The sequence below is a fragment of the Myotis daubentonii genome, chromosome 10, assembly GCF_963259705.1.
Source record: "Myotis daubentonii chromosome 10, mMyoDau2.1, whole genome shotgun sequence".
NCBI lineage: Eukaryota > Metazoa > Chordata > Mammalia > Chiroptera > Vespertilionidae > Myotis > Myotis daubentonii.
In genome coordinates, this window is record NC_081849.1 from 58,291,150 (window position 1) to 58,305,544 (window position 14,395).

Here is a 14,395-nt window from a genome sequence, read left to right on the forward strand (position 1 = left end):
GCCACGCTGCTGCCTAAGGGAACCCCCACCCTAATCTGGGACACCCTTCAGGGCAAACCAGCTGGCCCCCATCCATGCAGCAGGCCTCTATTTATACTAATAAAAGGGTAATATGCTAATTAGACTGGGAGACCTTCCAGGAGACCTTGTGGATGTTCATCTGGACAAAGCCATGGTGGCGGGCCAAGGTAGAGGTGATTAGGGGCCAAGAGGGGAGGGCAGTTATGGGTGATCAGGCTGGCAGGGGGGCAGTTGGGGTGAGCAGGCCATCAGTGGTCAGTTGGGGGCGATCAGGCCAGCAGGAGGGCAATTGGGGGTGAGCAGGCCGGTAGGGGGTAGTTGGGTAGTTGGGGGAGAGCAGGACGGCAGGGAGGGCAGGTGGGGGCGAGCAGGCTGGCGGGGGGGGGGGGGGGGAGTTGGGGCAAGCGAGCAGGCGGGGGAGGGGGCAGTCGGAGGCAAGCAAGCCGGCATGCAGAGTGGTTAGGGGCAATCAGGCAGATGAATGGTTAGGAGCCAGCAGTCCCGGATTGCGCGAGGGATGTCCGACTGCCGACAGTCAGACATCCCCCGAGGGGTCCCAGATTGGAGAGGGTGCAGGCCGGGCTGAGGAACAACCCCCCCGCCCATGCACGAATTTCACGCACCGGGCCACTAGTGATATATAACAAACAAAACATGTGTCAATTGACTGCTTGTTATTGGTAAGGCTTACAGGTTGGGGGAGTCAAGTCACATGCGAATTTTCAATTGTGCAGGAGTCAGCATGCCTAACCCCCAAGTTATTAAAGGGTCAACTATAATTAATTTTCCCCTCCTACTTAAGTTATTTCACTATTGGTACGAACAATATAAATTTTTCAACAACAAAAAAAAAAAAATATGCAGTGACCTTACCTAGTAGCAAACTGAATGAGTGCATTTTGAAGAGTCTGTCTAATTTCAAGAAGAAAAGATTCATCATCACTTAGTGTATAATACCAATACTGGACATAATCCCTCAAGGAAAACTGGATAACCTAAAACAAGAATATTGGGGGAAAAATACAACTATTTAGGATTTTCAAAGTAACAGTGGCAAACTAAAACCTAAAGGATTATTTGCCAATTGATAATTATTCTCTATACACTAAATTGTGGTGGTAAATAACTGCTTTTATTTTAAAAGCATCAATATGCCAAAAACTATTTCAAAAATTTTAAAATTATTTTGGTATCCCAATTCATAAGCTTCCCAAATTTTTTTTTAATTAGCTATCTATGGCCAAGCCCACTCCAAATTCACAAAGATGGTGCCTGCAAAAAAGTAAACTTTCAATGTTATTATATAATGAAGAGTTTTAAGCAGTTTGATTTAATAAGATGAAAAGTAATGCCAATGGACCCTAATTCTCCACAAAAACCCCAGAATTTTTCCAAGATTATATCTTCAGATTCCTTTCAAATTACAAAAATGACATAGTTCACTTAATTCTAACACCTTCTATACTGCCAGCAGTATTAAGTTAGCCAATAAATCACACATAATACCACTTAATTTATAATGTTTTTGTAATTCAGATAAACTAAACATGGGTTTATCTATCAAATGACTGTTAGAATTTTAAGATACACATTACTTATAATAATCATGTAATTTTTTAAAAATCAATGAAAAATATTTGGGGGGAGAATATTTTTAATTCTAACTTTTTTAAAAAACATTTAATCACCTTTATTTGTTTATTGTTTGTTTGTATTTGTTAATCCTCACCTGAGGATTTTTTCCCATGGATTTTTAGAGAGAATGGATGAGAGAAGGAAAGACAGAAATATCGATGTGAGAGAAACACATCAATTCATTGCCTCCTGCAGGAGCCCTGACCAGGGCCAGGGCTGGGGAGAAGCCTGCAACCAAGGTACATGCCCTTGGCCAGAATCGAACCCGGGACCCTTTGGTGTGCAGGCTGATCTCCATCCACTGAGCCAAACCAGCTGGGGCAAACTTAGAGTCTTTTTTTTTGTTAATCCTCACCTGAGGACATTTTCTCATTGATTTTTAGAGTGTGGAAGGGAGAGAAAGTGGGAGAGAGAGAAACATCAATGTGAGACACACACATCGATTGGTTGCCTCCCGCACAGGCCCTAGCCAGGGCTGGGGACTGAGCCTGCAACAGAGGCACATACCCTTGACCGGAATCGAACCTGTGACCCTTCAGTCCACAGGCCAATGCTCTATCCACTGAGCCAAACCAGTCAGTGCTTAATTCTATCTTTTGAATGTTGTTGAATCGAAGAAAGTATATGCACTTTACCAAGTAATAAAACTAGTAGGGAATTATGTCTGATTTATCAAAGCACTAAGTTTGTTCATTAGCTAAAGATTACACTTTAACTATAAAATAACTAAAAACATTATCAAATATGTCAGTAAAAACTTTTTTTCTAAATGCAAAATCAATCAAAAGGCTTACTATTAAATACAGTAGCTCATTATAAATTAGTTCATAAATAAGGCAGCATCTTTAAATTTAGAACCAAGGGTAAAATTATATTTCTAGCATGTTACATAAATAGCAAAATTATTTTCAAAAGAAATACACCTAGCACACAATATATGGAATTCAAATACCACATACTGAAACTCACTTGCTGGAGAGGTTCATCAATTATATTGGCACCAGTTAATCTTCTATCGATCTTTATAGACCCGGCTTCACGTTTCATTTCTTCTAAACACTTAAAAGAAAACCATCACATCTTATTGCATAGTTTCTTGATTTAAAATCCCTGTGGTTTACTTCTAACTGAATATTCATTGTAACTTTCCTGTCATTATCTTCAAGTACATAAATAACCTTATTTCTTGATACTCTAGTAAAAACCAAACACTACTTCTCAAGTTAGCAAAACTACTAACCAAAAATAAAAATCTATTCTTAATTTCAAAAATGTAAAATCTGAAAACATTATTTAGAATTTGAGAAAACTGAAAATATACAGAGATAATGTTGACATATTTCAATGAAACTTTAAACCATAAGTTAGTTTACCTGAGTTAAATTATTAATTTTCCTCTTCCCTTTTTCCCCTCCCAGCCCAAAACAGTTGGCAACAGTATCCATTAAGTTAATTTTACTTAGGGATGATTTTTTAACAACTAAAGAAAATTAATTTGTTCATTTCTCTGTAGTCTTCAGAAAGATCAGTTGTCTGGAAACAAAATGAAAAGTAGTGGTTCACTCTTCAATTAAAAATACAAACCAAAGCCTACTTATAATATATTTACTAGAGGCCGAGTGCATAAATTCGTGCACGGGTGGGATCCTTTGGCCTAACGGGAGATTGGGGTCGGCTACCAAGGGCAGGGACTGCGGGACGATGGCCGGCCACAGGAGGTTGGCTGTGGGAGTGCACTGACCACCAGGGTGAGAACCTGTGTTGAGCATCTGCCCTCTGGTGGTCAATGCACGTCATGGCAACTGGTCGAATGGTGGTTTGTTTGCTTAGGCTTTTATATATATATATATACTAGGGGCCCGGTGCACGAAATTCGTGCACTGGGTGTGTGTGGGGGGGAGTGTCCCTCAGCCCAGCCTGCCCCCTCTCACATACTGGGAGCCCTCAGGCGTTGACCCCCATCACCCTCCAATCGCAGGATCGGCCCCTTGCCCAGGCCTGACGCCTCTGGCCTAGGCATCCGGCCCGGGCAGCGGGGACCCGCAGCTGCAGCGGCCCCATGATCGTGGGCTTCGCTTTAGGCCCAGGCAAGGGACCCCTAGCTTCCGGGACTGCCAGCTTCGACCGTGCCCAGCTCCATTGCTGGCTCCACCACTACTTCCTGCTATCACTGGCCAGGGCGGAAAAGGCACCTGATTCTCCCCCCTGGGTTTCCAATCACTGTCAGTGGCAGGGGGCTTCTTCCTGCTTTCCCTTTTGCCCTCCTGCATTGTGCCTACATATGCAAATTAACCACCATCTTGTTGGCAGTTAACTGCCAATCTTAGTTGTCAGTTATTTGCCAATCTTAGTTGGCAGTTAATTTGCATATAGCCCTGATTAGCCAATGAAAAGGGTAGCTCGTACGCCAATTACCATTTTTCTCTTTTATTAGTGTTGATATATATATATATATATACACAGATGTATATATTTATACATATAAAACATATGGTTCATGTTTATAAAACCTCTAAGAATTTTTCATAAAACCTGCTTATAAAGCATTTAGAAAAAGCAAATCAAAATCACTATTTTTTAGACCATCTACTAAAATACATTATGAATACCAGTCTTGACTATGATATATTACTGTTTGGGATCTTACTTTTTAATTGATTTTTAGAGAGTTGAAGGGAAAGGGAGGGAGAGAGAGAAACATCAATGTGAGAAGGAAATATCAATTGGCTGCCTCCAGCACACCCCCCAGAGGTAATGGAGCCTGCAACCTTGGCATGTGACCTGACAGGGGATTGAATCAACCTTCCAGTGCTTGGAATGATGTCCAACCACAGGGGCCAAGGCTGGGATCTTAATTATAAAACATTCCCATCTTCTATTTATCACTCAAATGAATGGAAACTACAAATGGCTGAGAATTGATTCAAAAAAAGAAAAGGTTCATTTCCTCAGAAAGATTTGTGAGCAAACTCAAAGAACACATTAATAGGAGTCATAAAGAAGGACAAAAAAGTTTCAGATTATTTTAAAAGTTACAGTATTAGAAAAAATTATTAATATGAAAATCAGTGGGATAGGGTTATTTCAGTAATGTAAAATAATACTTTATATATTACTTTCTCTGCATCTCCTACACCTTAGCACAAATTGAACAAAATAATAATTGTAAAGTTAAATTCCTAGCAGCAGCTCCAGACCAATTGTCTCTCTTTATAAAAGGTGAAACTATCCCCATCCTACAATAAAAATTGAGACAATGCAAAACTGAAGCCTATCTATCTTATTCAATTCCAATTTTATTTATATGACACTAGAGGCCTAGTACACGAATTTGTGCACGAGTGGGGTCCCTTGGCCCGGCCTGAGGTATTGGGCCGAAACTGGCTCTCTGACATCCCCCGAGGCATCCCAGATTTCGAGAGGGCACAGGCCAGGCCGAGGGACCCCACCAGTGCACAATCGGGGCCGGGGAGGGACGCGGGAGGTTGGCCAGCCGGGGAGGGACTGCAGGAGGGCTCCAGAACGTGTCTGGCCTGTCTTGCTTAGTTCCAATCAGCTGGACCCCAGCAGCAAGTTAACCTACTGGTCAGAGTGTCTGCCCCCTGGTGGTCAGTGCACATCATAGCGACTGATCAACTGTCTGCCCCCTGGTGGTCAGTGCACATCATAGCGACTGGTCAACTGTCTGCCCCCTGGTGGTCAGTGCACATCATAGCGACTGGTCAACTGTCTGCCCCCTGGTGGTCAGTGCACATCATAGTGAGTGGTTGAGCGGCCCTAGCATATCATTAGCATATTATGCTTTGATTGGTTGAACAGACAACCGAATGACTAGACACTTAGCATATTAGGCTTTTATTATATAGGACTGAAAAAAGAATTTAAAAAAGAACATTCAAGATGATATAAAATTGGCCTTAACTTATTAAAATTATAAATAATGCATAGCCTAATTGCAAGCTACAGTTTTCAAGTGAGTTAAAAAGTATACCTTTTCTCCCTCTGGTTCCTTTGTTATTTATTTCATTCAAAATATTATATTCATTGACACAAATCATATATGTGATACTTTTAAAGTCCAGTTAAAGGATAGAAGAAAACATTCCAATTTTCTGTTTTTCCCCCAAATTTGTATTCGCACTTTTAACATCTGACAAAGTTTAAAAGGTAACTTGTTAAAATGCATTTTTCTAGGCACAATCAGAAAGTCTCCCATAAATTTATAATGAATATGAATGAATTATAGAAAAATCTGCTAAGCCATAAATGGATGATCACATTTGTAGTTATCATTATGTAGAAGAGGACTGAGGTTTCACATTCCTTTACACTATTTACCTTAGGAATTCCAGTTGATGTTGGAGGAAGAAATGAGTGTTCACACTGCTCTAGGTACTTCTCTGAGTTTGTTTTTCCAAACAGAAGAGTAACCACAAAACCCCTGAAAAAAATTTAATTATAGATATGAAAACAAAATTTTACTATACTCTAACACATCTATTTTTTCAGATTTAATAGGTTATCATTCACTAAAATATCAGTTTGTGACTTTGACAAGGCAAGGAATTGACAGATTTTGCTATGCTCTGAAACTTAAATTAACTATCAAAATTTGTAAATTTAGACAGTAATGCCTTTCCAAGTTTTCATCCAGAATAAAAAAATCAAAAAATCTCAGGCAACATTTTCAAACTGTAGGAAAATCAGCCCTCACATTGGCTCTGTATTTCAGTTTTACCTGGTTATAAGCACAGTTACAGACACTATATAAAGTAAACAATGTACTTCTAAAAACATCATCTTGGGACAGACTAATAAAATATAAATCTTTGCCCAGAGTATGAAATTAGGGAAGTAGGCTAAAGAAAAGTCTGATCTTACAAAGAACCTAATAGCTTTAGCACTGAGGTTAAGTAAAAACAGGTAGAACAAATGATTGCATAACCAAACAAACATAATAGAATGCCATTAAATAACCTATAATACAGTATAAATGGTATGCCAAAGTGACAATAAAAAACAAAACAAATTCATCAGTGCTTTTCTTTCCAAAAGTATTCTTATAACTAGAAAATAAGGGATTAGCTCTAACTATATGCAAAATATATACATTTTCAACATTATAAATAAACTGCAGAACTTAAAAACTTAAGTGTTATTAGCAAAAAATAAAAAAGTGGTTTTCACAGAAAAATGTATTAATTCCTCTCAAGTTTGCATTTTAAGTAAAAAAAGAACAAAAACGTATTTTTTAAAACTTACACAATAAGCCTACTAAAATTAAGAAATTATTTTAATTATATGAAATGTTTTTACTTGAGATTGTTATTTGAAAGCATATTTTTGCTTTTAAAATTCATAGCCATTAAACTATACTAAGTTAAAGAAGGGACAATATTCTTCATAACTACTGCCAAAATAAGAAAGACTTCCTTCAGGAATTATGGTACCCAGTGCCCATAACTGAATAACCTAGAAGTGCATAGTTAACTAATCTCCTTCTGAGAGGATTGCTAATATGTAAGTAGAAGTCCCCTATTGTGGCAGTGAGTTTCACTGGGATCTGGAACAGAACATCAATTTATGTAACAGCATGAACTTGAAATTTCACACCCTACCATGTGACTTAATATTATCCAAAGAGTTTTTAGTGGCTCTCCCACACTTTCCAATGTCCCATCTTATCTAAGAACTAGAGGCCCAGTGCACGAAATTCATGCACAGGTAGGGTCCCTAGGCCTGGCCAGTCATCAGGGCCGATCTGTGGGGCGACCAGCAGGGCAATTGGGGGGCCCCTGCTGGCATCCACCTTGGCCAACCTGGCGCCACCTGCTTGCAAGCCCTGCCCCCCACCACTGCCACCAGTCGCCTCCCTCTGCAAGGCGACTGGCAGGGCGATCAGGGGGGGGTGGGGAGGGGGGGAGGCCCCTGCTGGCACCTGCCTTGGCTGGCCTGGGGCCTGCAGGCTGAAGGCAGCTCCTGTGTTGAGCGTCTGCCCCTGGTGGTAAGTGTACATCATAGTGACCAGTAGTTCCGCCATTTGGTCAATTTGCATATTAAGCTTTTATTATATAGGATGTTTACATACTTTACAAGTGTCCAAAAATGTTTTTGAAAATTATTCCTTAAAAAATTAGCAGATGCAAAGAGGAAACAGCAGAGGCTCCCGTGACTTTAAAATGAATGCACTCTTCACCCTTTTCTCTTTCCTAAATTTTATGTAAAATAGTTTAGTCAAAAAGAAGTAATTCTCCACCTCTCCATCTTCCAAGGGTTCCTAGGGATCCTACCTTCCTCTATAAACCTAAAATTTCCTTCTTCTCTGAAGTATTGGAAATTCCTTCTCCTTCACTTTTGCCAAGCGCTTATTCAATTAGTGAAATAGAAGAAATCTCTTCTTTCAAAGAAATACCTCAAGACAATCTCCTTTCTAATAAGTAAAAGCAGTTATAACCCTACACAGGAAAGGTGCAACCATGCAGCTCTGGCCTTAGCTTACGATTAAGGAATGTAATTTAGAAGCCAAATGGCTACAGATCTATAGTCTTCAATCATCTTTATAATCAGTAAAGATATTCAGGACTCCATTTATCTGATTCCTATCACTTATTTCTTAATTGTTCAATACACAGTTATAGTATCTAAGCAATTCTAATAAAAATACTAAAACTAAAATAAAAATTAATTTTATGAATAGTCCTTTAATTCTCACTTGTTCAACAGTCAATGGTGCACTCCCTATAAAAATGGCTATGCATTACTTTCAAACCCATATCCTGAAAGAGGTAATAGGTAGTTGATATATTCAGAAGCCACCCCTTTAGTGTCTTATACATTCTTTCAGGCCACGGTTTATACATGCTATTCAATTCAGTGAAGTCCGTTAAACCTATAATAACTCCTCCAAATTTGGGGATTCTCAAAATATATTTTAAAAGAACTCATAGGTATTTATTTCACAAATAATTACAGGAATGTATCATCTATATATATGTGTGTGTGTATATATATATATATGTATACACACACACACACACACACACACACGCACACATATGTGTTAACAACAAAATGCACATTTCAGCTAAGCTGATTAGAATACCTAAAACAAGAATCTCTCATCTATACACTCTCTTACATGTCTGATATCAAATGTTCTGCATGGGAAGCTATACAAAATCATGACTGAAACCTCTCTTGTAAAGGTTTATCAAGGCAAGGTAAAAAGTATAAACTGCAAACCAAATAACCATGAAGGAAAAAACTGCAAATTCAGGTGTTTGAATTTACATGTGTCCTTCCCCCCCTACCCCCCCGTTGAATTTTCTTAACAAAAGAAAAACAATTAACAGTGTTAGAAGTCTAATCAATAACACACTATCTCCATGTAAAACTTGATGTGTTATCCATATAACTTACTTATCTTGTTACTGTTTATAATAAAGTAATTTCAACCTTAAAGGAGTAATAAAATCAAAAGGAATTTTTAAAAATCGTAAAAATTTTCCTTTATCACAAAGAAGTTTGTATCAACTATTTTATTTTTGAAGATGACTAACCATATTTCTGGCACAAATAATGACCATTACCATTTTATTTCTATAAGTGTGTCAATTTTATTTTTAAACTTTGGTAAAAACAATTTGTAAAAATAGCATTCATAATAAACTATACTTCCATTTCTCTTGGTTATTTTTTTCAATTTTGAAAAACAGAACATGACATATGAATTGCAAAATTATCACTGATTATACTTACCCACCCACAAAGCAGAGGATATAAAATGCCAAATAAAATATTACAAAGGGTCCAAAGGTTATTAGAGAAAGGACAACGCCAAGGCTTCCCCATCCCCATATGGACAGACTGGTCTGAAATAAAGCAAAAAAAAAAAGTTTTTAAAAATAAATATGAATTATAAAGGAACCAACAAAACGTTTATATAGTTTTAAATTTCTCCTTTTGTACATTTATAGTACTGTTTTAATTACTGTTAAAATATTTACTTTTGAAAGTGTTAAGTACACTGTTGGAAATTTATCTCCAAGAAATCATATACAAAACCTGAATGTAGGAAGAGATTTATTCATAGAACAACAGTAATGATTTTTTAAAATCTGGTGAAAATGTAAAGGTACAAAAATAAATACTTATACACATTGTTAAATAATATGCTGTAATGAGAAATGATAAAGTATTTATAAAAACATTTGTGTATTTATATATGCAAAAGCATATGTAAAATGTAGACTAAATTTGTGCTTATTTTCAATGCTTCATTTCAAAGCTAAGTTGAAATATAACAATAGTATAACTTATTTTTTAAATTAACATTTCCAGGTAAGAAATCCGTATCTCACTGAAAATTGTGCTATTTTCAATTCAAACTGTGTGTAGAAATTTGTAAAATTATAATCACTAAACTTTCAACTTCCACTTAGCAAAATTTATCATGAGCGCAACAAAACATCTCCAAAAATTATCCATAATTAAAAAAACAACAAAAAACCCTATTTCATTTAGAATCCAATAAAAATACTTTTGTTGAAGGCAAACTGGATTTTAGCAATTTAAGTCATTATGAATAAATACATGTATTCAATTCAACAAGTTATATCCATCTGCCTTGCACTGTGAGGTATACAGGGAAGCATTTGTCTCTTTCCCTCAAGGAGCACAGAGAAGACTGTCTTATAGGAATGAAACAATTAGACACTGAACCAAAAGAAAATAATACAAAGCATTGTAAGATGCTAAACTGAACAAAATTAATGACCAAAAAACTATGGAATAGACAGTAAGTGCTGTGAATTATGAGAGAAAGGACAGTTGTACTAGTATTAATTTATTCATTTTCATTCATTCATTCACCATCATTGAATGCTTCCTATGTGCTGGGGAAACCAGTGCATAAAACATATCCTGTAAGTCTACATTCAATAAGGGGAGAAAAATGAGCAGACCCTCATTAATTTTTTTAAAAAGCAAAGCAACATTATTTACACGAGGTTTGACTGCTCTCATGCTCCTACTCTATATCCTACAGTAGTCTCCATGAGAATCGGGATGTAATTTCTTGCTACTTGGAACTACTTTGCAGTGATTACTTGGTTGCAGTCCAAGCACTGCCATTTGGTCTGGGCCTGGATATGTCCTAGTCCTGCATCTCCCACCTCTGGGGTTAGATGGGAAAATTTTCCCGGAGGATTATAAGGTACCATCACATCATTCATTGTCACTGAGTAATTTTGTAGCTGGAATTGGGTCCTGTATTGTGGTCTTGCAATTATTAGTCCATAGGCAGCCAAAATGCCTAATCCAGAAGTCTGATCTGTTAGAAAGGGAAACAGAAAGCGACCTCCTTTGTGCTACAGGAATTCCAGAAAAGGGGAATCTGATTACCTTGTAGTGGGATTCCCTTGATGGTGTTTTTCAAAGCTTTTCTTACCAGTGTTTCTAAACATGTTGCACTTTCTTCACAGGCATATCATTTTGATGTGTTTTCCCCCCCAATCTTCTGGAAAAAGGGAATGGAGGCAGAAGTGGGTTGGGACAGTTAGGGCTCTGCCATCCTCCACTCTGGGTGTAGGATATATACATATCTTTTTAAGTTTACACACCAGAAAGGGAAAAAAGACAAATAAGTAAATAACTATATATTTCTATTAGATGGGGATAAGCATTATAGTGAAAAATAAAGCAACTTTATCTGGTTGATCTAAGAAGCTCTCAAAGATTAGATGATACATGAACAGAAATCTTAGACAGGATTTAAAGAGAATTTATAATACTGATTCTTCCTATTTTTCCATTTATGTCACTCAGTGTTTTTTGTTTTTGTTTTTGTTTTACTTTTTCTATATAGTACTGGTACCACAGTACTGCCAGATGTCCAACTATGGGAAACAGATGCTATTTTCCAGGATCCACTCAAAGTCTTATCCATGGACTTCTCTGAAAAGAGTTCTTGTCAACTCTCAGGAAAGCAGAAATGAGACTATTCACCTACCTCCTTCAGTGAGACTTCATCTCATAGTAGCAATATTACTCTTTCTTTACAGTTAAAATTTATGCTTGCTAGTCCGTTTCTCAAAATTAACTAATTAAGGATAAATTTTGATATATTCAAAGGTCTTAAAAATAAAACCAAGCAAAGTGGCTATCTCTGGGGATAAAGGAAGAGCGCTTGCAATAGGAGGACAACACCTGAGGGCTTTTCAAATACTCATAGTATTCTGCTTAACCAAGTGTTTGCTTTTTAACCAGTTAACTAACATGATATTTTGAATTTAATTAAAAAAGGTTCGCCTCTTGCATCTATAGACGCTTATGGCAGTTAACTGGTTAAACTACATAAATGTTTTGCTCTTCTATTTGAATCATATCTTCCACAATTAAAAAACTTATCAAAAAAGAACCACAATTAAGTTAATGTGGGGAAGATTATTTAATGCAAAAATTAGTTAATATGAAGATGCTCAACTGTCTAAAAATTCCTTTTCAGAATCTTGTAAGTATGTTATGCACTTCAAAACAGTGGCAAATTCACCAAAAACAAACTCTTATTCATTCGCTGAACAAATATTTGTAAATACCTACCATGGTAGTCATTTAACAGTAAACAAAACAGACATTACTGTCACATTTCTTTTAAATCTTTTTTTTAAAAATATATTTTATTGATTTTTTACAGAGAGGAGGGGAGAGAGATAGTTAGAAACATCGATGAGAGAGAAACATCGATCAGCTGCCTCCTGCACATCTCCAACTGGGGATATGCCCGCAACCCAGGTACATGCCCTTGACCGGAATCGAATCTGGGACCTTTCAGTCCGCAGGCCGACGCTCTATCCACTGAGCCAAACCGGTTTCAGCTTCTTTTAAATCTTGAAACAACCCTTACCTTAAGTAAGTTTGAGAGAAATTTTCATATTCTAGAGACTAATAAAATTAAAAAATTCCAATCAAGCAAGTTTGGTGCTCATTTACTCAGGTAACCTGTTCATTGAAACATCAGAATAGGGAACTGTTCAAAAATAAGAAAGCTTTATGTTATTCTTAGTGTTCCCACCTATCCTATCTAATAAAAGAGAAACATGGTAATTAGCGTACGACCACTACCCTTCAAATTGGCTAATCAGGGCGATATGCAAATTAACTGGAAGCCAAGATGGCGGCCGGCAGCCAGGCAGCTGACGTGAACAGGGAGGCTTGCTTGCTTCAGTGACAGCGGAAGCCAAGCTTCCCCGCCTGTCTTGCGGGCCTCTCAGCTGCACTCTAAGCAACATTGTAACAAATATAGAAGCTAAACAAAACCCGGGCTTCAGCCAGCAAGACCACAACATTGTTTCAAACACAGAAGGTAAACAAAGGCCAGAAACCTGCTTTCAGCAGCGGAGGTCTCATAGCTGGAGCCAAGCCTCAGAGCTAAAGCTGGCCCAGAATTTTAAAAAAAGGAAAAAAGGACAGGTTGGGAGCTTCAGTCACCCGCCAGCCTGAAAACAGCCCTCAGCCCCTCACCCAGGCTGGCCAGGCACCCCAGTGGGGACCCCCACCCTAAAGGGTGTGTGACCAGATGCAAACAGCCATCATCCCCTCACCCAGGCTGGCCAGGCACCCAAGCGGGACCCCCACCCTGATCCAGGACACCCTTCAGGGCAAACCAGCCGGCCCCAACCCGTGCACCAGGCTTTTATCCTATATAGTAAAAGGGTAATATGTCTCGCAGCACCGGGATCAGCATGACAGGGGGCAGCGACCAAACACCCTGATCGCCCTGCGGCTCTGTGTGTGACAGGGGGTGGGGCCACAACCTCCCTATCCGCCCTGCTCTGTTCATGACAGGGGGGAGCTCCTCAACCCCCTGATCAGCCCTGCTCTGTGCGTGACAGGGGGGAGCTCCCCAACCCCCTGATCGCCCTGCGGCTCTGTGTGTGACAGGGGGCGGGGCCACAACCTCCCTATCCGCCCTGCTCTGTTCGTGACAGCGGGGAGCTCCTCAACCCCCTGATCGACCCTGCTCTGTGCGTGACAGGGGAGAGCACCCCAACCCCCTGATCGCCCTGTGGCTCTGTGTGTGACAGGGTGCGGCGCCCCAACCCCCCCATCGGCCCTGCCCTGAGTGTGACAGTGGCGGCACCCCACCCCCCTGGTTCCCCCTGCTCTGTGTGTGACAGGGGGCAGTGCCCCAACACCCCAATTGGCCCTACTCTGAGCGTGACTAGGGGTGGCATTGCAACCTCCCGATCTGCCCTGCTCTGTGCATGATGAGGGCAGCGCCCCAACTCCCCAATCGGCCCTGCTCTGAGCCCAACCAGGGGCTGCACCTAGGGATTGGACCTGCCCTCTGCCACCCGGAAGCAGGCCTAAGCCAGCAGGTCGTTACCTCCCGAGGGGTCCCAGACCGCGAGAGGGCACAGGCCGGGCTGAGGGACCCCCTCTCCCCACCCAAGTGCACAAACTTTTGTTCACCGGGCCTCTAGTCTATATATATAAAAGCCTAAGTGACTGTTACGACTGGTTTACCGGTCACTATGACAACGCACTGACCACCAGGGAACAGATGCTCAATGCAGAAGCTGCACCCTGCTGGTCAGTGCGCTCTCACAGCCAACCTCTCACGGTCCCTCCCCGCAGCTGACTGGTCTCGATTGGTCCTGATCACTGGGCCAGGCCGAGGGACCCCACCTGTGCATGAATTTGTGCACCAGCCGAATATATAGTATATCTATACTAATAA

The 14,395-nt window shown here is 39.7% G+C and overlaps 1 protein-coding gene across 5 annotated transcripts in view; it reads right to left on the bottom strand.

The window, feature by feature from the left end:
• SNX13 (sorting nexin 13) overlaps positions 1-14,395 on the bottom strand; it is a 103,673-nt gene that overhangs the window by 71,131 nt on the left and 18,147 nt on the right. For 4 of the 5 annotated variants that reach the window (XM_059712487.1, XM_059712488.1, XM_059712486.1 and 1 more), the window contains exons 2-5: positions 9,415-9,527; positions 5,995-6,097; positions 2,626-2,715; positions 895-1,016 (exon numbers count right to left, since the gene is read on the bottom strand). In XM_059712487.1, coding sequence (XP_059568470.1) covers positions 895-1,016; positions 2,626-2,715; positions 5,995-6,097; positions 9,415-9,527 — 428 coding nt within the window. Of the gene's footprint in view, positions 1-894; positions 1,017-2,625; positions 2,716-5,994; positions 6,098-9,414; positions 9,528-14,395 lie in introns of those variants that run through there. The other variant, XM_059712489.1, reaches the window with a different exon arrangement.